Here is a 25,630-nt window from a genome sequence, read left to right as displayed (position 1 = left end):
AGTTCATTTAAATACTAACTTGAGGCCAATATTCTTAAGACTTTTAAAATTTTAATGCTTATAGGTGTTTTGCTCTGTATTAGATTATAGCTAGTAACTTGTACAACATTGGAAAGACAATTGGAAGACTTCACTGTTAAATTTGTGTAGTGCTTTAAATCATAGTTATACATCTATTTTTTGAGTTCTGAAGAGATGCTTTGCATAAAGTGAAGGAAATAGCTGTTTATGGGGAATTTTGGGGTGACAAGCCTCCTGAAAATCCAAAACTATTTGGTTGGTCTGCTCCCACACTTAATCATTAGGTTTTCAGTGAATGAGCTTCCAAGAATTTAAAAAAAAAAAGTTTAAAAGTGTGAGTTTGTGTTTGGTCTTGATTATGTTTTAAATTTTTTGTGCCTTTTTTTTTTTTCTGTGTGTGTGGTTTTCATGTAATTTATTGACCTGGAGATCTAGGATGTAAAATAATAAATTCCAATAGTTCATTTAATAGCATCTTCAAAGCCTTATTTTAGGTTGCAACCAAGCACTTACCTAACTTAACATGAACAGACTATGCTATCAGTGAGTATAAATCCATTATTTAGTCAGATAAAACTGTCTTTAAAAAAGAAAAGTCTACGAACAAGGTGCATTTGGAAATAAGAATCTTTAGTTTGAAAAATCCCTTACTTTTATAAGTTAACATTTACCTTAAATTTTATGTATTTTAGGTTCATAAGATGAAATCAACTTACGTGGATGGACTACGAACATGCATGAAAAAGGTAGAAATATACAAAGTAGCTTGGAAAATCCTAAAAAGATGTGAAAAGATTGCAGTGTTTACAGTTTAAGAACTTTTATACATAGAAAATTTAAAAGTATTTATTTTATATTTTCTTGTTTTGATTGCAGTGAATTTTTATTGCTAATACTTATATTAAATAAAATATACTGTGTGTTCAGTCTTCTTTTTTTTTTTTTTTCTGCTTTTTACTTTACTTGATTACAGGGATTTATTTCCTCTACTTGGAATCAAACAGGAACTGTGACTGGCAGACTTTCAGCCAAACATCCTGTAAGTGAGTTTATTGGAAGATTTGCATTTTAAGTTAAATGAAAAATTAATACTACTTGTACAAAATAGGTAATATTTTTAACACAGGAAATGTTTTGTTTTCATGCATGTCTAGCAGTTGCTGTATTGTATCTAAATGGTGGACAGAAAAAGCTAACTAAATGGGTATTTTACTGTAGGACATCTATTCTTAGGCAAATTTTGTGTAATCTGTGATCAGAATTAACATTGTTACCTGAAGTAGAGGAGTACAATTGTGAGCCCTGTGTGTGCCTTGAATAGTTCCTTGTCATGAATTCCTGATGTTCATGAGGCACTTCTTGTAAAGGATCAGTGAGCCCTGCAAGGTGGCTATTACAGGAAAAAAATCAGAAGTTCTTTTCTTCTGGAATTTGGCTTCAGGCCTCAGCAGTAAAGGGCTCAGCTGGCAGTGCTGGTGCTCTGGAAGTGTTGCTTGTATGACTGTGACACTTGGGCTCTTTGTGCTTCCTGTCTTGTCTATAATGATCTCCATATACCTGCTTGTGCCTGAAATGTGTTTAATTTGACTTTCTGGACTGCTACAGGCTTGGGTTATTTTTTTTTCCCCCACAAGGTGGCCTTTCAAGGGTTTACTTGAATGTGTTCTGGGATCCCACCTCTCCGGGTGTTTATGACTCCCAGTGACCTTTGGCTGTACAGAGTGGGGAGGCCTTTGAGTTGTTCCCCTCTGTCACAGCCCATGGCTGCATGGACCAGAGTGCAGGATCTGTGTGGGAAGAGATGGGGCTCCAGGGGCTCAAGGCATAGGTGAGAGAACAGCAGAGAAAAGTAGTGACTGTCTATCAGTGGAAAGTTTCTGTTTGCTTTAATCATGGCCTTTTCTAGCAGAGACCCGGCCTCTGGAACAGATGCAGAGATGGGACTTGTGTCATAAAGGCTTTGAGGCTGTTGTCCTTTAACTTGTGTCCCAAAGTGTTGTCAGTTCCTATCCATGCAGATTTGGGTACTGCTTATCTCTGTGCAGGGCCCAACCTTAATCTTCCTGGATACAAATGGCATGAGGAGCCATTTCTGCAGTCTTGGAGAAAGGCCATGGTCTTGCACAGCTCTGTGTGGGAGCAGAGATGTGCAAACCTTAACAGTTGTGACCCTTTTGCATGGATGGGCTCGTGTTGTTCCTGGCCAGTCCTGCCTGGAATGGTGACTTTGGAGTTCTGACAGAAACCTGTCCTGGGGGTTTCTCATCCTCACCATACTGGTGACTTCCTTAGCTCTTCTTTCACCTGTCTTCACAGTTCATGTTTCATTTGCATCTTCCTACCCTTGTGGTATGTATTTCCATACAATTTGTCATCAAACAATTTATAGGAAGTGCTTATGCTTTTTGCTGTGTAAAAATCAGTGTTTAAGATTCTGAATTAACAACAGAATGGGGAAGTGTTACTGCTGCTCTGGTTTCTCATGCACCCAAGTGGGAGAAAGTGAGAAGAAAAGATGATCATGAAGGTCACAGTTTGCTGAATTCTCTGATGTGATGCACAGGCATTTCCAAGTCAGAGCTGAACAGACAGCTGTCTCAAAAAACCACATTCAACACAAAGTGACCTTTGGCCCATCATAGTAAAAAGGACATGAAATCTATTTTTCTTAAAAATTGTTTTTCTTCAAAATAATGCTGCTAAAGATAGCATCCAGGGTTGCCTAAGGCTGGCTTTTCCTTCTAGGGAAAAACATTGGCATGGCTTTTTTTTTTGCTTGAAATGTTTATGGAACTTACACCACCTGTTTCTGAATCATTTATTGATATAGAAAATATACTGCAATGCCGAGTCACTTTGCTAAGTGTTGAAGGATTGGGAAGATTCTTGCCAAAAATCCTAAATATTGGTGATGTTTTTGCGGTTACTGTGATATTATGTCAAATTTTAGCTGAATTTTTGCTGAGGTAGTTTATTTTTAACTGTTTTAAAATGCTGTGATTAAAGCAAAAGATAAGTGTGAATCAGATTCTGTGAGAATTCAAATGGAAAAACATCCCATGCAGTGCTTCTGAGAGATGGGATTCCAAACAAAGGTTTCTTTATCTTTCTTTTGTTTTGTAAAGGTTATAGATTTATCTGTCCTCTGTCCTTTAAAGCATTTAATGGAGTCGAGGAGGGATTTACTTATGGGTTTGAGGGGAAATGATTAGACATTGGATACAGAGCAGAATTTCTTTTTCAGATAAACTCTGTCATCTTCGTTCAGACAGTTCCACATTTGATATATGGATGATATATATTTTTGGCTTTATGTGGGTTTTTCTCAATAGATAAGTTTATTCACATGAATTTTTATGACTTCTGTGTTGTAGCAACTTAGAGGGGGTTTCTTAGCAGCACTTTACTTCAGTGGCTCTCCATGTGTTCATCTATTTTAGTTTAACTGTGCACTTCATTTCTTCTCATTTGATTTCTTCCTCTACAATATGTGTGCTGTATAAATCATGTGGTTTTCACAAATAACAGTGTTAATATATTATTGCTGAACAGGTACACACTTGATCTTGCAGTCTCCTGTTATTGCATTGTAGGTGTCTATTTGCTGCTTTTGGAGAACCTGAGTATCTGAAACCTAAAAATATAAACCCTACAAATTATATTCTAATGGATCCACATGCTAGTTTTTTGGGATTTTTTTTTGCTCTATGATGGATTGCTTATGACTGTTAGGGGAATTTAAGTAGGTTTATTATTTGAATGTGTTATTTTCAAATAATTTTTGTATAAATGTATTAGTCTTGTCTACTTTAGGATACTCTTTGATTATATTGCTCATAGATAACTTTTCTATTTGCTGTATTTATGACATTCCTAAAAGCTTGTTTATGTTCTCCAAACCCACCTGGAAATACCTCTTTTCAGCCTCTCATGTTTTAATGCAGAAATAAGTCATGACACAAGTGGAAGAGCATAAACCCAATTAAGATCCAGCCCCTTTCAGAATGAAGAGAGAAATTCTAACTTGAGATATAAAGATTGCATAAAATGAGATGTTATAATTTGGTTTAAGATGTAAATTTCAGTGCTACAGTCACGCATTTTGTATTAAGGTTTCTTTCCTCCAGGCTTCTGCAGCAGAGAGAACTGAAATGCTGCTAATGAGTTTATGCTTCTCTACTTCAGAAGATGTTTGTGTCATTAACTGAAAAGCATAAAGTGGTGGGCTTCAGGGAGCATTTCCTTCCTTTTAGTAACAAAAAGTGATGCTAAAGATAAATAAAAAGTTTTCACCTTCTTGGAGGAAGTAGAAAAAAAATAAAAAAGCATTCCCATTTTTCCTCAGGAAAAATGCTTTTACAGCTTGTCCAAAAAGGCAAAGAAATAAAATAATTTAACCTATCAGTCAAAAAAACATATTAGCCTATAATTTGAAAATCAAAAATGTAATTTGAAAGGGAAACTAATTAGGGCATATTGAATGTTAACATGCTTAAGGAAAGATCATAAAGAACCTGGAATACAGCATCTATCTCAATCTCTTTAACAGATAAAAGATTTTCTGGTGGTGAATGCACAATAGAGAATTGCATGCTTGTTTATTAGAAAATGAGTGTTGCAAGCAATGTTTGGAATATGAATAATGAATTTACCCATCTGGTTTTCATTCTAAGGGGAGAGACAACCCCTTGAAGTAGAGGCCCCTCTGAGCAATTGCTATCCAAAATGAATCTGTTCTCTCAATTAACTTAGCAAATCAGTATTTCTGATTATCCATACTGTATCTGTGTTATTTCCCCTCTGGGCTGGTTTATTGGTGTGAAAAATTTTCTAATTTTCTCTGAGCTAAAATGGAAATGTGGTTTTGGGATTATTTCTGGACAGTGTGGATGGGATGGTGCTTGTTTTTCTCCCTTTTGTAGCAGAATCCCGATAGGTTTTACATCTTGGCATCCCCATGTGTGCACTCCTAGCAGGGTGCTTTGATAGAATTCTGCTACCAAAGCTGTTGTGACAGCTCCAAATTTCAGGCATTTTGTCCAAGGCCTCCTTAAGGCTGCAGGCTGATATGTGATACTGTGAATATTCTTTCTGAAAGTTTGAAGTCTATGGTCACTCCTAGATTCCAGCAGAAACAGGACATTGTGCAAGGTGTTCCAATAGTGATGAGATTCTGCCCTGTCTTGTTTTATCCCTGCCCCTTTCTTTCACATCTTTTAGAGGGTTTGGCAGAGGCTGATGCAATGTGAGGAGTCAGACACCAAGTCTGGGAGCAGGGATATGCTTGCATTTTGCATTTTTCTTTTTTTAGCCCCTCCCCAGAAATGAGCCAAGGCCTTGGCTGCTTTTGAAACTGCACTAATAGGAATAACATTTTTGTAAACTTGTTTTCACACACTGTCCAGCTGAGAAGATTATTTACTTAAAATGGACAAATGGTGTGGGCCTTACCTTTTTATTGATCTTAGAGTGTGTTTTCCATTTTTTTGAAGTATGTTTATTGGAAAGCACTGGAGATAGAGACATGTCAGACACATTACAGGTTCATCTAAAATATCTTGTCTAAAGTCTTCTATAATGTCATCTAGGCTAACAAAATAATTTTTAGGTAAGTATTCCCTGATGTGGGCTTTGCTTTTAAGGGTGGTTGTCTGGATGGATATGAGAATGTGTGCTTTCTTGGGCCTTTGAATTAAAACAATTTAATGTTGTATTTTCTAGTCAGGATAAAGCCCTGTCACTCAGATGAGCTGATGTGCTATTAAAGAAAGCCAGAGTGTGCTTGCTGATTGTTGTGGTTGATTGGTGTTCTCTGAGCATCTTTTGCATTCAGAACATATTTTCGTGCCATATTTCTTTTCAGTATGTTTATTCCAATACTTTTGAGTCATATGGTGATTATGACTGCACTAATAACACTAAAATATATCTCATTTTATGAGTAGAGTTATGATGTTTTTATAGTCTCTTCTGTTGTTGCTTAGTTCTTTAAAAAGTAATCTTAATGAAGACTTCAAGAAACTATATTTACAGTGTTGGAAAGAGAAGTACTCTATTTCCTGTTCCTCACTCGTCACAGTTGAAGTTTTATGATAGGAAAAACGAGTGAATGGGCATGTTTGGTCCAGTTACATTTTCAGGATGAAACTTTACACTACCTTAACATTGCAATAGAAAGTTCTTACGTATTAGTGTGACAACTGTAGCGTGGAAAGTCATTGTTGGTCGCATCATAACACTGATATCTGATGCTCCAAACATCATTGTGTTGATTTATTACTCAAATGCAGAAAGAAGGTTTCTTCATTATAGACCTTTGTTCTCTCAGGTCTACAGTGTCCTTTTCTATGATGTATGCACATCTTTGGCATTCTCTGTTGTAATGCTCCTGATTTGAACAGATTCATTATCTCATAGTGAGTGGGTGTATCCAATATATGGGCAACATTTTATAGCCTAATTTGGCTCAGTAAAGCTTGTAGCATAATCTGGGCTGTAATTTTTAAAACAAGCAGTTCAGTCCTGTCCTCTTCTCTTCTGTTTGGGATTGTCTTTATATGTGTAATTTTTCTCTGTGTTATTTAAAGAAGGATAATGTGCAGCCATTATAGATCTGCTTCCTTGCAGTAGTAGCATGAAAGATATTTGCATTTTATTTGTGCAGGATAAGGTAGTCTGTCATTATTTCTTCTACAAGCTAAACATAAGCACAGAAATAAACAAGCAATTAGAACTGACAGCTCAGAAATGAAAGATTCTATACAACTTGGAAAAATATCAGCAAGAGTATTTTTAGCACATTATGAAATATTGACTATGGAGGCTGAAATCCTCCTTTAATGTCCTTTAGTTTCTGGCAAAAGAAGTTCTCAGAGAAGCTTAGATTTGTAGAAATGGGCAACAATAGTTCCTCTAAAATCTTCCTATGCTAGAGAGATGACAGCACTACATACTTCCACTTGTTGCTTTTAAATTAGAAGATAATATATTTCAATCCAGTAGAAATTAAATTGTCAGCACTTGAGCATTTACTGCTATTGAATGGGTGTTAAGGTTGTTGATTGTGTGCTGATTCATTTTATCCTTTAAATGGCCTTTGCCAGCCATCTTTTGGGAATACTCCAGGTAATCATGTGATCATGTTTTAGAAATTCATCTTGGAATACAATTACTGTTACTTCCAGGTTATTTTTCTCTATAATATGGATGTGATTGGAGCACACAGCTAACAAGAATCAAAATTAGAATCATCCTTGCAAAAAAACTTGTTTTGATTAATGAAGCTTTCACTACCTTACAAATTCAAAGGTATTTTGAAGTGATTATAGTATATCTATTACTTGAAGCATTGTTACATAAATTAATCTACACACTTTGTTGTGTTTCTTGGAATTTTATTAAGCCTGATTCCATGTAATCTGAGAATAGTTTAAGTGCAGTATTAGCATGGAGTTTAGTTTACAAGAAATAATTAGTGATATTCATTCATAGTCTATCATAGTCATTGTTCTGCTGCTTTTTATCCATTTCAACTCCTGACTGGGCACTTTTCTTGTGCCTGAGGCTGGCATAGGCAGCAGCATCCCCTGATGTCTCTGCTGGTCACAGTCACTGGAGCTCTGTAAGCTCTGAGGAGTTTCATGGAGCCCATGTCCTGCTGAGGTCATTTTTACTGTCCTCATCCATAAGCCAGTTGCTCAGCCTGAATCTTCAGCAATGTGCCCAAATTACATATGTGATCTTTATATTAACTATCTCTGTGTCTGTTTGTTATTAAATTTTCTGCTGAAAACTCTTGTGAATTGATAAGATTTTAGAAATTCTGCCTGTTGTTCTTTTTGGTTTTCATATGGAGCACTCCTTTGGAGGGAGTTTTAGATATACACTTTAGGAACTACTCAGAGCTTGGAGACTTATGTTCTGACAGGACATTTAAAATAAAAATCTCACACACAAATTATGTCTTGTCTTACAAGCTCTCAAAAGGGGGAAGTGTTACTATATTTCTCTGACAGCTGAATTCCTGTTTGCAAGGACAAAATACAGGCTTAACTCAATCTCAGCATAGATTTCATTTTGTTTTAACATAGCAAAATTATTTAAATATTTTATATTGCTTTGTAGTGTTCTTCTGCTGTACAATCTACTTCCAATTTGTGTCTAAGAAAAAAATTAAAAGATATGAGAAGTCTGACAAGACCAGAAATAAAGAATGATTTAAAAAATGGTTTATAGGGGAAGATCAAAAGTTAGGTAGATTGAAAGAGACTTCTTGTCTTGGATGGACCTGTGTTCACACAGTAATGATTGTCCAAAGCTTTGTTCATTGGCATTCCAAAGAAATTCAAGAAAATTATCTCAGTAGCTCTACATTCCTATTATATTCATCTCTCTCTGCTCATAATTACTTTTATTTCTGTGACAGTAAGTGGAAAATTTGCCAATTCTTTATTTCCTCAGCAGCCTTTCATAAAATGTCAGGAACCTGTGGAGAGTTTTGGAGATGGATGTGCTCTCTCAAGTTGGGAACGACAATGGAAAAAAAATAGTGGTTTGTAGAAGGGTTGCTGAAGATGGACAGTGTAGGACATAGGTCATCTTGCTGCCACCCACTTGGCCTTGGCATGATCATCTACTGGCTCTGACTCTTGGGAATTTACAGCTGACGACCACTTCTGTAAAGTCAGGAGCTGTCCTTTCGTCACTGGAAGCAGAGACATTACTTATTTAAGTTTCCTTTAACTCCTTCAACCAGCCTTGTGTTCATAGCCTTTTAAGAGGAATTCCCTGCTAACATATGCTCAGTAAATTCCTCAGTATGTGGAACAATCTTGTTTGAGAATGCTGAATTTTACCCTTTTCGTAAAACAACCATTACATCTTTCCTTTTAACAGTAAATTCCTCCAGCCTGGAAAACTTGTAATTTTTTATGTGCTTAGAGGTCTGGCATTTGCACCTTTGGACAAATATTGCCTTAACACTGTTTACTTTAAAGCTATAATATGCAGCTAATCTACAACTATACAATATTTACTATCTCCAGCTGCCACTCAAAGGTTTGTTATCTCTATGCCTTAGCATTGTTTTTTTCAGCAAAACCAAGTTATATCTACTTGGAGTTCATCCCAGCATTTGAATATGAATGAATATTAATTGATTAATATTATGAATTATTGATTCCTATTATGAAACAATATTAATGAATATTAGTGTAACAGAGCTAGATTCTGTGTGTAATTTTCTTTCAAGGAAAAGAAATTAAATCAGTAATAAAAAGTAGTCAGTTTACATATGGGAAACAAAGCCAGTCTTTTTCTGTTGAAAGCTGCATAGAGCTGTGTCTATACAAACTTCCTTGCTTGCTGTGCAAAGGTGAGTAATCTGTCAGTATGTAGCCAAGAATCTGGGCTGAACCCATGATTTGACAAAATAATTTGTCACAGAATAAAGATTTGAATCAAATCAGTGAGTAATTTTTTTTTTATTTTAAAAGTCACTTGTCAAAACGTTTTTCATGTGCCACTAAATCTTTATTATCTGAGATCATTGCCAGGTGTAAATTTCAGGGAATATGGCAGAAAGAGAATTCAAATACACTATTCTTAGGGTTTACTCTCTGAAGTAAGAAGTCATGAATTTTGGTTGCCCTGTTTTCCTTCCTTGTTTTTGCATCTTTCAAACCTGATTAAGCTTGTGGGAACGGGATGAAAAACTTCTAGGTGTCCCACTTCTCTGATGTCTAAAACCTTGATAATTCTTTGCTGCTGAGTAAGGCAAGAGGGGAGTGCCTTACCTTTGTTCTCTGCTCAAAAGTGGCAACTAGTACCAAAAATGAAGGAATCCTTCTCCAGAAATTTGTATGATTCTGTGGCTTTTCACAAGGAAAATAGATGTCTTGAATTTTCCACAAGCCACTAGATGGCAACTGCAGACAAGTCAAGATTTGCTAAGGAATGCATGTACACATCCACACCAGGCTGGCATTGCTATGTTGACCTTGTTAATTTTCCTCTTCTCTATGTTTACTGAGATGCATGCCATATTTTAAAAATTAGATCTTCAGACTGTCTGGAAATTGTGTTTCATATAGAAGTCACAGAAAATAACTGTTTATTCCTTTGGCACTATAAATTAATGCTGCTGTGGACAATAATTAAATGTGGCAATTTTCCAAAAGGTTTTTTAAAATTATTTGTGCTGTGTAATTTCTCATGAGTGAGTTGCTTCCAGCTTTGGAGGTGCCAGATAAATTGAGTGAGTTTGATGTTGTGAGTGCTCTCAGCACTCAGTCTTTTCATTCTGTATTGTAAATATGCTCTCCTGGGCAGAGTGCAATTTTCTTTGCTGGTTCTCCAATAGCTTTGGCCTTTAACAATGGAACAAGCCAAGTGTTGATGGTTAAGGAAGCAGCTCACTGAACCTGTGCTTACATTTCTTCTCAACCTGATTAAATGAGATGTGAGAGCAGAATTTATCACTACGTGTGGTCCCATGTAGAGTAAGAAAAGACAACTTATAAAGAAGGAAAAGGAATGAGAAAATTTTGAAGAAGCAAATAAACTGGAGGGAACAGTAAAGAATAACAAGAATTTTAAAAACTCGCAATTAGAAATCTAAAAAAAAATGCAATTAGAAATTTGAAATATAAAGCTCAAAGGAGTTGTCATCCACCTATCTATTAGCATTGTAATGAAGTATGGCCTGAAAGATCAAAATCTTACTTCTTCTATAAAAGTATTACAATGCTAGTCATCAAACAGATGCCGTGTATTTAAAAGCTTACTTTGTATTTCTTTGTGTAGAGCTGAGTTCATGTTCAAAGAGAATAGTTATGGCCTAATTATTCTAATAAACTTTCTGGAGAAGTTGCTAAGAGAAACTGCAGAACCGTTAATTGTAAGAAGACTCACAATGCTTCAGTGCTGTAGTGCTACATTTCATGAGAGAAACTAGAATTTTGCTGCTCTGAACTTTTCTCAAATGCAAAAGAAAATCTCTGTATTTCTCAAGTATGAGAAAATAATTGGTTTTGTGAAGCAACATCTATTATAGCAATTAAATCTAACAAGATCACAGTCCTAGTAAATTTTATTGTTTGCAAGAAATGCAACTAGCTGTTGCTATTTGATGGCACTGGGAGCCACTGTAAAACAATAATTAATTCCTTTTTTTTGCTCTAGTGTTTGGCTCTGTGCCTCACTAACAGCTGGTGGATTGGTCACCACATCAAAGGATATGTACAGGATAACTTTACCTGGTCTAACTCCTTCCTTTTATCTGTTTGGTCTAACTCCTTAGCTATTTTTTAACTTCCCTCATGACACATCTGTCCTGTATATATTTATGAATGGATACTCTTATCTTAGTAGTAAGTTTTGTCTCTGTTCTTATTTTTAAGTAAGGTCTTAGAACAGTGGGGGAGTTAGAATCAAATGCCCGCAGAATAGTCAACAACCACCTCTGTGCATTCCCCTTTATTTAAGTAACTTTCTGTTACATTGCTTTGTTTCCCTCCCTGCAGTTTGTAGGTCTTCAGAACAACATATTCCTTAGAGGTTTAGAAATGCAGATCTGGGTAGTTATAGATTAATGAGCTATTTCCTATTTAATTTGAATTCTAGTTAAAAAAGTGCTTTTGTACACAGACACGGATGTCTATTCTGAGAGTCACTGGGGCTGACTGAATTTATGCCACTGAAAATGTAAACATGGAGAAGGAAAGATGTAGGGGTTAGCTGACTCCATACAAAAACTGAAAGGGGAATCAGAATATAAGAAATATAATCAACAACCCTACCTGGTGTAGAGTAAGAAATAAATACAATGCACCACCAGCCTCTGTGATTAGGTGAAATCTAACTACACTGACTTCAAAAGTAATTTATCCAATATATGTCTGTATACATTAGTCCTTTTAAAGAACTGAAATAACATACTGGTGTTAATCTAGGAAGGAATAAAAAAAATCAGTGACAAATGAAGATGTAGAATTTTGGATACCAAAAATAGAAAGCTCAACAGAGTTTAACTGACTGAGGAGAAACTCATAAAACTGGGAAACTGTCTATTTGTTTGATTTTGGTTATGTGTTGGTCCATTGATAATTCTACTCTCCTTGCATGTAGTGATTTTCCTTATGGATTAGAGCATTGTTTTTTTGAGGCTTGAAGCTGTATTTGTGAGGCTTTGAGACATCCAGAGTCCATCAGTTCTGAGCCTCCTTGTCAGGACAGCTGGAGATTGTCTACTGAGGGTTTGAATATCTCCGAGGGTAGAGGTTTCAGAACTTCTCAGGGCAGCCTGTTCCAGTGTTTGACCACTGACACAGCACAGAAGTTTTTCTTACATTCAAATGGAATTTCCTGTAATGGTTTCTGATTTTCACCTCTTGTCCTGTCGTTTGGCATCAGTGAGAAGAACCTGGCTCCATCTTCTGTGCGTGCTCCTATCAGGCATCCTGAGTAGAGGACAAGGATCAGTCTCTTGGCCTTCTGCTGATGCTGTTCCTGATGCAGCCCAGGATGCTGTTGGCCTTCCTGAGTACAAAGGCTCATTGCTGACTTATGTTCAGCTTGTTCTTCACCATGATCCACAGGTCATTTTCTGCAGAGCTGCTTTCCAGGCTGTGAACTCTGTGGGACCCTGATAGCCTGTTTCTCCAGATGCCTGAGGTCCCTCTGAATCCCTCATCTGACATGTCAAGCACTCCACAGGGTTTTGGATTGCCTCCCATCTTGCTGAGGTTGCATCAGTCCTGTTTATCCAGGTCATAGGTGGAGCTGTTGGGCCTTATTTGCCCCTGGGCTGCTGCAGTAGTGACTGACCTCCAGCTGCTCTTTGTGCCACTCACCAAAGCCCTTTGGACCTGCAGTTCAGCTGGGTTTCACTCCACCTCATTGTCCACTTATCTAACTTGTACTTCATCAGCTTCTCTGAGCTTTTATGAGTGAGTGTTTTGAAAGCCTTGCTGGAGTCAAGGTAAACAACATCTGCTGCTCTCCCTGCATCCACAGAGCTGGTTACTGCATTGCACAAGGCTGGTATTGGTTAAACATGATTTCCATGTTTTAAATCCATGGTGACTACCCCAGGTCATCTACTTGACTTTATTATGCTTGCAGATATTTTCTAGGATTATTTGTGCCATCATCTTCCTGGGAACTGAGGAGAAACTCATTGGCCTGTAGTTTTCTGCATCTTCCTTCTTGTCCTCGTGGAAGATGGGAGTGACAATTGCTTACTTTAGAAATGTCCCCTGATCATCACAGTCTTTAGACATATTGAAGCTGGGATTTTGGCTTCATCTATCTTTCTCTCAGTTGGAACCTCTGGAAGTTAATTTTGGATTACGATGTTGTTTTTATATATATATTTTTAATAATGCTAGGATTTTCTTGTGAATCATCTACTAGAATAGCTTAACCTTTTTTTTGACCCTCACTCAGAAACAATGAAGAGAAGTATTACAATAGTTAACTTCCACAACCAGCTTTTCCAAGCATTCCTTCTTGTCTGTTGCAACATGATTTTCTAGAGAGGGCAACTCTGTTTCTTTGTAACTTGTAACAAGATGTGGATATGCTTTTCTAACAATAAGGGGTAGCATTCACATCTCGGGTTGGATCTGTGAAGGTTTTGCAGAAATACTTGAAGTGTACACATAAAAGCAAAAATACAGTCTGTATTATGTAGCCCAAAGTGATGATAATTATGTGTTCAAGCCACATTAGTTTTCTACCTCTGATACAGTGAAACAGTCACCTGACTCAAGCAGAAGAAAACTTGATATTTGGAAGACTCTTGTGATATTGTCTTCTTATTTCTCTATTCCTTTAAATATCAAGAGTAAATATATCTCATCAAATTTGATGATCTAAATCTTAGAATGCATCACCTCCAGGGGAATCTTAGGAGAACTTGTCAGTCTGTGTCTTATACAGATAGGTTGAACTATCCTCAGGAGATTCCTGTCTTTGCTGCCTGTAGAGGGATTCTACACAGCTCATGTAAACCACCAACTTGCCTAAAATTAATTAATCTAAAATTACATGGAAGGGATGTGCTAAACTATTCCAATAGCTTAAAGATGAGCATTACAACTCTCATGTTTCTTGAGTTACTTCTTTCCTGAAGATCTAGTCAAATTATGAGTTGTTAACTAATTTACAAGTGAAAAGACATTTTGCACTCGTAATTACTTACTAGTGCTTCCCAGAATTATTAATACCACTTTTAAAATTGCGTTGAAAGTAGACTTTGTACATGAGCTCTAAGTGAAAACAAGATAGCAATGTAGTGATTGATTTTTACATTGTTGATAGATTCTGAAATACTTTTTTTTTTTTAATTCCCTTTGTTCAGGATTTTGAAGCTAATGAGACAAGGAAAAATATCAGTGAGAATAACTATAAACAATTTTAACCTGTGCAGGAAATTACCTGACTAAGTACATGTCACAATACCAGTGCAGAGCAGAATGAAAAGCCTCTCTACATCCTCTGTTAGAAGGTTTCTATAAGTCAGAATTAAAATGTTTTTTTTAATGTATGTAAAATTAGGCTCCCACGTTCATTCATACTCAGGTACATAAAAAAGGACTAAATTTTCTGAATTTCTGAGGATCTACTAGATGCCATGGCCACTTAGACTGCATATTATTCATACAAATTAGCACTAGTTCTCCTCAGCTTGTTATTGGGGGAAATCAATAGTTGCCAATAGGAGTGTTAGTTTTATGTACAGATTAAATAGCTAGTTGCTTCAAAAAATGATTTTAGAATAGGCATTACCATAAGTATTGCTACAACTGTTTTTTTAAATGTTTCTGGAACCTAAAGAATAAAATATTCCAGTTGGCAAGAGTTTCTTCTGGGTGTTGATGTATGGAGAGCGTGTTATTAGTTTTTATCCATGCTGTGAAAATATTCTGTATGTTATGTGGTAGTTTCCTATCTTTCTCTGTAGGGTGCTGTGGCAGGTGTTCAACTTTAATACATTTAATTGTAATCTTTAAGGGTGGTACTAAGACTAGGAATGGTACTGTTGTGGTTTGGAGGTTTTGTTCTTTTGCTTCTGCTTTAAATTTCAATAGCTTTTGCTGTCTGATTACATCCCTCCCTCTTAAGTTTAAAATAACAATTTTTGAGTTGAAAATTGCATAGAAAATGATCATTCTGATTTGGAAATTATATAGTACTATTCCCACTCTCTGAACTTCCAGTATTACATAATATTAGTATGTTCTTCTAATTCCTGAACCACTTGCAAATTAATTACACGGAATGACAAAATCAGAGCTTGATACACATTCTCTTGTCATATTTTGCTTTTTTAGATAAAGAGGCATAATGACACAAATAACAGAAAAGAGTTGTCATGTGCATGTTTGATGCTTTACTGGAGGTGTAGAAATCCAGATCTTGGAAAAAAAAAATCTGCTGCTGATCCTAGTCCTGTATGTTGTTTGATAAAATTAGCTCTAGTTTTTAACCTGGACTGATGTGCTGTAGACAATACAGCATTCCTTATTTATTTTACCATGCATTTCAAACAAATAGGAATATATACTAGAAAAAATCCAAGGGGCTGAAGAATATTCAGTTCCTTTAGCCTACAGGCAAGATTCACATGTATTCTTTTCTCAGAAATAATACACTAGACCTAAAAGACACAGGTTAAAATAAGAAGAAAGTTATTTTTATTGGATTGCTAATTATCTTCTATGGTGCATCCAGAGATTATGCTTTGGAAAGGCCACAAGTAATTGTTCTTAGAAGCTTCCAATTTTCATGGAAGAGCAAGTATTCTGAAGTGTCTGCAGATGCAGAGTGTGAAGATTCCTTTGGAAGGCAAAGTGGTTATTTTTTTTTATTATGTGGGAAAAACTTGTTGGTACGAGTATCACTAATGCTGGTAGTAAACTCTTCCTAAACATGTTTTCATAAACTTGCACTTACTAAGTGTTTTTATTCTTTTTGTTTGTAGAACATTCAAGGTATCTCTAAACATCCAGTTACAATTACAAAGAAGCAGTACATAAAAGGTAAACTGGGTTTTTATTAAGATGAAAAGGCAGTTTTATCTAATTATTTTACTGAGTGGTATTATATTTTGAAGCAAATGGATAGGTCCAGCATTAAATATCAGATGATTGATGTTTTGTTATACATTAGCTTTTAAACCAATTACTTTTTCTGGTCGTTCCTGAAAAAATAATTGGCGTTTCAGCACTGATTTAAATAGTTACAAGCTTTTAGGTTTTTTGTTTCCCTCATTTTTTCCAAATGAAATTATGCCTATTAAATACCTAGGGATGATTTTGTGTGCATCCAGCTCATAAGGCTCTGCCTGAGTCAATGTTTAAGCTGGGTCATTTTAATCATACTCACAACTAAACGCCAGTAGTTAGTCAGATGTGTTGGTTTTGATTACAGAAGTGGATTTAAGGCAGATGGTTCAGAGAGAATCAAAGTGAAGTCTATAAAAGCATGAGCCAGATGATAAAGAGAGAAACCCACAGTAGCAGGCTCAAATATGAGAGATTTTGGAACACACATTCTCCTCCTTGAGTGCCTGCAGCCACAGTTGGGCAGTTCTGCTCAATGTGGTGCTCAGTTCTCTGCTAAGGGCAAGCTTTGCCTTTTCACAGCCATTCACTCCCTGTGTTGGAAATAATACAGGTCATTAAACAGGAGACTATGGAAGATAATGTAAAATTTTGACAGTAGTTTTATTTTATCTACATGAGTAATTTTTATTTTTTTTAAAGTTGCTATAAAAAGCTATGTCAGCAGGGGCAGCATAAACCTGAGGTGCTGGGCACAACTGTAGCACATGAAACCTTCTAGAGATTTTGCTGATGATCTTATGTGCTTCTCAAAAATGTTTCTGAGCTTTTCTTATATCAAGGCACATTTTTTCTATTTTCTTCCCTTTTTATGCTGTCCAGATTCTGTTGCATTTCAAACCACCATCTCGCCCTGCACTATGTCAAGTGATATTCCCTGGATGCATTCAGTTTCTAGTACCTTGTGTTAGTGTTTCATGATATTATTGGGGATTTCTGTCAGTACAATTTGAATGCCTATGACAGCTGTATGTTCTAAATATTATATTCCCTTACCATCTGTAACTCAGAATTTGGTTATTTATACATTGCTGCAGCATGTTTAAAGATACAAAAATACATATTTTTACTTATTTTTAAGTAAATTTCCTTATGAAAGTATTCTTTATTAAGTGATATGTGAATAATGTTAGTTATTGTATATATTTGATAGCTTGTGTTTAGGGAAAGGTTTGGATTTGAGAAAGGAAGTAAACAGTACTACAAAGATGGTGGAGATAAAGTTGTACATGATTGATATAGTGAAATAATTGCTATGCTGGCATTTGGTGCTCTGCTAGTTTGCTTACATTGCCATTTCTGTGGTGTTAGCTGTGTAATTGGTATAAAAACTCCTATGGTTTGCAGCACAGTGTTTTTGAACTGGTGTTTGGGATTTAAATGTGTATCTCCTCTCTAGGAAAAGAAGAGGACGTAATAACTATTTCCCCAAGAACATTGTTTGTTTCAAAAAAAGGATGTACATTTTTAGCAGCAGGTAAGAGAAAGAGTGAATTATTGTTCTCATACATATTAATATTCACTGTCATGTCTCTTTCCCCTCTCCTTTGGATGACATATTTTACAAGGCTGTCAAATCCCTTAGTAACAATTAATATTGTAATATGATATGTATTCCTTACTATGCTTTGGAAGTGGAGGATGTTTAAGCCTTGTGAGTAGAAACAAAATTAATGAGATTAGCTGACACATGAAGATAATGAAGGATTGAGACACTTTGTGATCCTTAGCTGGAATATAACATCTTCAGGATGAGCTTCTTATAGACATCTGTCTTTTTTGAGCATGAAGAAGTAATTGAATACTCCAGGCTTACATTTTAATTTGTGATAGTCTGGTTAAAATGCAGGGGGTTTTTATTATTTTAGAGCAATAGATGCATTTTAACACTGTTTTCTAGACTTTTCCCATATAGAGTTAAGGATCCTTGCTGACTTATCATCTGAACCAGAACTTTTGAAACTGTTCCAAGAACCTGAAATCACTGATATCTTCACTACACTGGCTTCTCAGTGGTAAGAGTAAATGTTGCATATTTTAATAGTAATTAGACAGAATAGTAAGTATAACCTAAGCTATTGTATTATTGCATAATGATAACAGAAGAAAGTATTTTATTATACTATCTATTGTTCTTACTATTTTAACACCATGAATTCCCTTCTGTCTTTCTGAGCCTTTTCTTCTCCAGTGTGGTTAATTACCACATATCAAAATGCTGCAATCCAACTGGCTGGTGTGAGCCTTGTGGCTAAAGCTGGTGTAATGATCTATTGTGAACAGTGATTGCTGATAACTTTCTCCTTGTCATTTTTTTAACCAATTCTTTTTAAAAATCCAGAGCAGCAGTTAGAGAGGTTATCCATTTGAAAAAGGGCAGAACAGCTTTTCTCAGTAAATGTACAAGCATTTTTGAAATTTACTAAGATATCCAATAGAAGTATTGGAATCAAATTACATATACTTAAGAAACAGAGACTAGAGCTTATGGGATTTCTTTTGAACTAATAAGGTTTAGTGCTTCCCTATTCTGGAATGACTTGGAAAAAGTACTACCCCAATAATTTTAAAAAATTCCTTATCTGTATAATTATTTACTGATCTCTTCAGTATGCCGATTAAAAGATTAGCTGTCAAAAAAAGATGGAATATTAGTCACTTACCTGTTAAAGGTATTTTACATGGTTGTTTGCATCATGGTGATGCCTAAAAATCTCACTTGAGACTGGGACTCCCTTGTACTCAAAAGTGCATGAGCATTCAGTAAGTGACAGGATAGATGTCAAGAAACTTATTGTTTCAACAGATGGGTCAGAAAAAGATTAAATAAAATGCTCTAACATAAAGCTGTTTGAACAGACTGAAGTTCATATAAATATTATGCAATTTCCTTATTTTCTCTTTGTCTCCTCCTCTAACTTTTTATCTCCATTTTAGTTGAAAGTTTGTTAGCTGAAAATGAAAGCAAAAATATCTATGATTGATTGAGCTCAATTCTCATCCTTCAGTTTCTAAATACCAAATATGGTATTTCCTACAAATTCCATAGTTCACAGGACCTTAGAATCCTGGAATGGTTTGGGTTGGAAGGGACCTTAAAGACCATCAGGTTCCAGTCCCCCTTCCACAGGCAGGGACACCTTCTTCTGTAGCTCCAAGCCCCATCCAACCCTGCCTTGAGCACATCCAGGGCTGGGGCGTATTTGTTAATATGCTCTGAAGTCGTACAGAAAACCAAACTGGAGCTCACATTGTAATTATCCTGCTACCAACAACTGAATCTGAGCTCGAGGCATGTGCATTCTGGGAGAACGAAACTCAAGACCACACAAACATTTCATTGAATATATCTATGGAAAGATCACCTTTCTTTGAGAGTTTCTTAGAAGCTTCTCTTGATATTGTAATAAATTCTTAGCTCTAACATGATATCGCTAGAACCTCATGATGGAGTTAAATCCTTATTTTAGATTGATGGTTTATTGGAAATGTGTGCATGAAGATGAGTCAAATTTTGTCTCAGCTCTGGGCAGGACTCCAGAAATACCATTCTATTCAGCAATCTCATGGCTCTTGGCAGCCGTCAACCTCTTGCAGTTGCTACACGGTAACTTTAAATTTAACAGAATATTACAGGCAAATATTTTTATCAGACAGAATTGTCATGGTGTGTCTACAAAATCATTACATAATGATTCTGCTGACTCTTCTCTTAGGCTTCTGTAAAGCTAATGCTTGGAAGAAACTTTCTATTAAATCTATTAGATGATTTATGAATCACAGAAACACAAAGGGCGTGTTTAATCTCATCTAACCTTGGACATCTGTCACATGCTTGGAGATTCATTTGGCCAACTGCTGATATGCCCTGTGTAATAAGATAAATAGCACAATAAAAGTGTTGACTTCTCACCACTGAGAACAAAGTAGGTCTGGGGTGGCCAGTTTAAATGTAGACATTTGTATTTGTTCTGACAAATTGAATTCCTCCTGTTGGGCCAGTTCCTGCTGAACTCGTCTTGGATTTTTGAATGTTGTCCTGAATTTTTTTGGCTCCAAAGAGAAGATATAAAATTACAGGCTTCACAAATGCTTTCTCATTCCAGGTATTTATTCATTTCTCATAGTCTGCTATTGATAAACAGAGCCTTAGGGCCAAAAATTAGTCTATTGGCTTTCTTGTAGTTGATTCTACTCACTGGTATTAGAATGAGTTATGAGAACAAAATAAACAACAAATCTTTTATCTCTTCTTGGTCATCTGGTTTTCTCTGGATCTTAATCCTTTAAAATATGTGCAACTGATACACCAATAGGGCATAGCAAATGTTTTGTTCTGTTTGAAGGAATGGCATGTTGTTACTTTTTGTAAATCTTTCCTGAGAGATTTTGTACAATTGGAAAAACCTTTACAAAAAAAAGTCTTTTTCTCTAAGAGATATAAAGAATGGATTTGTTTCTGAAGCTCACTCTCCAAAGACAAAAAATTAACTTGGTATCTAGTAGCGTATCAGCTTCTGAATGCATGACACGTGGGATCTTTTAGCTGGTTTTCTGTATCTAAAAATCCTTAGACTTATGAATATTAAATCATAAATAGAAAATAATACATTATTGGATAGAAATCTGAGCCACACTCCAGAGTCCAGCCAAGTTTTATATCTGTTTATTCACTTATTTTTTCTAAACTTCATGGCTTCTTCACTGAAACGTAACTCCCTTCCTCAGCTGCTCTTCAGACTAAACCCTTCTATCTGAAATCCAGCTTTTTTAATAACTTTCACAGGCTTTTTATAGCATTTGGCAGGAAATACACATGGGTGGGCAGTTTCTGCAAAGATGTGAACTCTATGAGTTTCTGATTAAATTAAGATCTCTTCTGTATAAAAGCTTGCCTTTCATAATTCAGTTCGGTGTTCTGTGCTGTGACTCAGCCCAACTCTGGTGCCTTAGAGATGTGTCTCTCGTGGAGTTCTGTTGGATCCGTGTTTCTGTTTTAAACATCATTCATATTTCCATACAAACATTTCTTTACTCTGGTCAGCAGAGCAGGCAGAGATGCCTAAGTGTGTGTCAGCCCACACTGTCTGTACATGGTGGTAAAGGGCTGAGTGGAGGTATTAATTTAACTTCCATGCTAAAATTCAGTCATGTGCAGCACACTACCCCAACCACCAACCCCACTGAGAGTCAGTGCTCCTGGCCAGGCTGGGACCTTGTGCTGCCCTGGTGAGCTTGCAGAGACAGCTCATTTCAGGAGTAACTCAGCTCCACCACTCTCTGCTTCCCTGCACTGAGCTCAGCTGTTTGCTGGAGACACTGCTTGCTGTAGAGAGTTTTTGAAGTTTTGTGTGTTCTCTTTGGCAGAACTGTGTTGAAGTGGCTATCCAGCTAAAACTATCACAAGGTGCAGTTAACTACCACAGAAGCACAGAAGGGTTTGTGTTGGATGGGGCCTTTAAAGATCATCTAGTCCATCCCCTTGCTATGGAGAGGGACATCTTCCACTAGAGCAGCTTGTTCATCTCTGCCTTGGACAGCCAGTATATTTTCTGGTCATCTGACATAGTTACCTAACTAAAACTAAGCTAGAGAGTTTCACTTATATATGCTTAGTGCTCTTCTTCCTGTTCTCCTGTGATGAGGATCATAAGGTATTAGCAAAATTATCTCTCAGTGAATCCTCTGTTATGTCCTACAAAGAAAAAGCCTTAAAGACAGGTCAAGACCTGCTATTACAACACCAAGAGTCCATTACATTAATGACACACTGAACACATAGTTCAGTTTAGGCTTGCCTAAACTTTTAAAAATTAATGGTATAATGGATTCTTGCTACCTGCAAATTCACCTTGTGTTGTGTTGCCTTGATGCCCCATGACAGTCATAATCCTATTTAATCCAAATCATCATCCCAGTGCTGAAGATGACGAGAGCTGTCCTGGCAGCTGTCTGACCAGCCAAGAGACCCAACTGCTGTTAGACATTCAAATGACAACAAACCTCAGTGTGAACTTTCCCTCACTCCTTCAGCTTTTACAAAATGAATGAAAAAGAAGTAATGGTATTTAAAATGGTGTTGATGTGCATATCTTAAAACCACTTTCAAAAATAAATGCTGAAAAATAAGTTTAGTCTTTTAGGTACATCTTTCCAGAATTTCTTAATTCAAGGTGTAATGACTACCAATTTCATTCAAACTGTTCTTTTGTCACCCTTCTCAGTAGGTTGTTATTCCTCCATCATAGTATATACTCATATTGACCACGATGAGTCAAAAACCAGGAAAAGATTCTTGATTTAGCTATGCACTTGAGCACACCATAGTATGGGGTTTCATCCTATCTGACTTCTGGCTACTTTCCTGCCTGAGTGCTTTTTTGAATTGGGATAGTACTTCTTCAGAGTTCCAACGATTGGAGCATAAATCCATACTTAAAATATTTGGATAAGCCCTTTCCTTTGTTACTCTAGAATGTCTCAGGCAACTGGAGATCTCCAGCAGTGACGAGTTCAGCTGTATCCAGCAGAGCACAGTGATGCCCTCCATCAAGGGTCCTGAGGGCAGCCTGCAACTCTTTGTTTATGGCTCTGAACAAGCTTAGTCAATTTAAGCTTGAAGATGTTGTCACTGTGATCCAGTATTTGCTACAGATTTTCCTAATATCTGCAAATTGTATTTATGTTTTATGTTCTCAAGCCTGAAATGGAACACTGATGTGTCTGTCATAAATGGCCTAGCAGATTTATGAGACCATTTTTTCTCTTTCCATATTATAACTGTGAACTAAGATGGTAAAACATGTGGACTCTATATCCTCATAAACCAAGAGGTTCAGAGGAAAAGACTCTGTAAGTAGATTTGTTGCCAATGGATTGAAGTGAAAGTCCAATACTCCTATATCCAGAAATTTAGGAAAGGGAATACTCAGGTGATTTATAGTCTCTAGGGATAATGCTAGCATGTGAAACAAAGAACATTTTCTTGACCACATTACTTCTCTGGGATTTAATAATATTTCTAGATTGTTTGTATTGATTTACTGTTACATTCTCATGGTGAATACACCTTTTCTTTAGAAGATATTTGCTATTTGAGAAGGGGTGAAATTAAGAAAGATATTTAGTAAATTGCTTACAGTATGATTTGCTTGCAAGCATGAATTTATTGCTTGCTATAAACTGTGTATTTTCAATTGTGTGAGAGCAGAAAGATAATTGGCCCTGTGCACAAACTTTTCCATGCAGTGGTAAATTACCTGGGTATTTTCTGTCATATATTCTGTGTTATAGATTATCTGTAGATCCAGAGTAATGATACCCAAGTTGGTTTATGCCTCACAAAAAAAAGCCTTTAATAGATAGCATTGTTAAGCAGTTGTACTCTTAATTCTTTTTCAGTACGGAAATCAAAGAGTATGAATCAGAGAACACACAAAAAGTTTGCAATGAGTTTTGCAAATGCAATGAGTTCTCTTTAAATTCTAAAAGCAAAAAGAATAGGAGAGTAGAGAAATTTAAATAATTTTTATTAAAAGTGCTTACATATTACTATGTAGAAGAGGAATAGCTCTAAGACAGTTCAATATACAGATATGTTGTATATTAAAAGGTATAATAATCTGATAACTGCTGCCAGTCCAGTATGAAAATGGGCATTCTCTTTAAAGTATCAGTTTCTACCTCTGAACTGTAATTTAACCTGTACACATTAACTACTGATGGTGAATTAAAGTAACAAGGTAATTAGTGGATACTCTTTAAGGGTGATATTTACTCTGATTATACCAATGAAAGGATGATTTAGGTCAGTTGCGTGCAATGCTTACGCTCATGGCAGTGTTTGAAAGAAGGCTGGAGAATTTGATAGTGGTCTAGTTGCTCCTGTTTCACATTGAGATCTGATTTTGTAAAATCCAAACCACAAAATACTCCCTCTCTCTCATCTGTCATCTGTTTCCTCATATTCATGCTATTAGTGCTCTCTTTTGTGTGGTGATGGAGAACAGCATGAATACCTGTGCTTCTTCCAGGTATTGAATTTAGCTTCTAGCAAGTACTGGACATAGTAATTGTTAACCTGTGTGGCTTTCAGAGAGTTAAAAAAATGGCTGCAGATAAGAGGACATATCTCATTGTGTCTTTGTAGGCATGGCAGTTTATATCTAAAATAAAGAAGTGTGTAATTATCCTGAAATTCTAAGGGATTAATAAATTCTTTACCACCAATCATTTTGAAAGACATTTCTTTGCATTTTTATTGTGTAGGCTTGGTTGGCTGATGCTTTTAAGACATGGAAGGGCCTTTAGCTTATACTATCCTTGTCACAGTCAGAAGAACTTGAACACTTCATTTCCAATAACCTTGGGAACTGCAGACTGTTTATAAAATGTTCTGAGCACCTAAGTCCATCTCTCCTCAGCTGATATTTCTGTGGGATCATGGTAATGTCTGTTCTGAACTGTTTTGTTAGAGACTGACATGCTGATTTTGAAAATTACTTAAGAAAAAGCCTAGAGAAAAGCAAAGCACAGAACTACTTCGAATTAACTGTTGAAAGGAGAAAAGGCTTTTTGTTATGTTTTTGTTGTGTTTTTGTCTTTTTTAAAAAACTAAGTTCAACCATCTTTGAATAAAAAGACAATGGTGCAGAAAGGTTTGGTTTGTTCTTCACAGAATGTCTTCCTGCAGGAAATGTGGAATTTTATTTCTTTACCACCTGCCAAGCAGGGGATTCACAGAGCTGATTATATCCAGTGATGGCCAGGTGAGGCAAACTGTTGCATACTGGAATTTGGTCTGGTAGGAACTGTGTCAAAATAGGGACTCTTGTTTTTCCAGCCTCTTGGCAATTCAGGATACTTCCTGACAATAGCTCTATCTGCTGATACCCTGCTGAGTTCTGAAGAACACAGGAAATAAGCAGAGGTATTTTGGATATTCCTGAAATTAATCAAAATAAGTCCTCATGGGCTGAATTATACAAAAACATAACTGAGTCTGTTTGAAAAAGATAAGGTCAAGTATGCATAAATGCTTGGTGGTAGGCTGACTAAATATATACACACCTGCCCATATCCATTTCATACAACTCTGTTTCAAATACATTCTTTGTAGAAAATAGATTAAAGATTAATAGTCCACAAAATAGTATTTTTTCAGTGTAGTTCTTATAACTGGATGGTATAGCAGATATGGAATTCAGTTTAGGCTGCCTACTCAAATAGCAAGAGCAAAGGCCAATTAATCAGGGATAAGATAAATAGATTTCTGAGAAGTGAACGCCACATCTATAGCTGAATGGTTTTTAAACAGATATGAATATTTGTCCTTCTATATTAATTTTGTGAAAATATTATCAACAAGCTTGAACAGAGTAATTATTAATCATGAGATGTCACCTGTGTGTTTGGTAGGTGATTAAGGAATAATTAAATAATCATGCTTATCCAGGTGGATTTTTACTAAGGAAACAGGAAAA

At 36.1% G+C, this 25,630-nt stretch overlaps 1 protein-coding gene across 1 annotated transcript in view; it reads left to right on the top strand.

Moving 5' to 3' along the window:
- POLN (DNA polymerase nu) overlaps positions 1–25,630 on the top strand; it is an 87,645-nt gene that overhangs the window by 19,067 nt on the left and 42,948 nt on the right. Inside the window, exons 13-17 of the mRNA XM_063401178.1 lie at positions 714–767; positions 995–1,060; positions 16,007–16,064; positions 17,548–17,625; positions 18,049–18,163. Of these exons, the coding sequence (XP_063257248.1) occupies positions 714–767; positions 995–1,060; positions 16,007–16,064; positions 17,548–17,625; positions 18,049–18,163 (371 nt within the window). The remainder of the gene's footprint in view (positions 1–713; positions 768–994; positions 1,061–16,006; positions 16,065–17,547; positions 17,626–18,048; positions 18,164–25,630) is intronic.

The sequence above is a fragment of the Prinia subflava genome, chromosome 7, assembly GCF_021018805.1.
Source record: "Prinia subflava isolate CZ2003 ecotype Zambia chromosome 7, Cam_Psub_1.2, whole genome shotgun sequence".
In the NCBI taxonomy this organism is placed as follows: Eukaryota; Metazoa; Chordata; class Aves; order Passeriformes; family Cisticolidae; genus Prinia; species Prinia subflava.
Note: the sequence above shows the minus strand (reverse complement) of the source record. Positions and strands in the feature narration are given on the sequence as shown.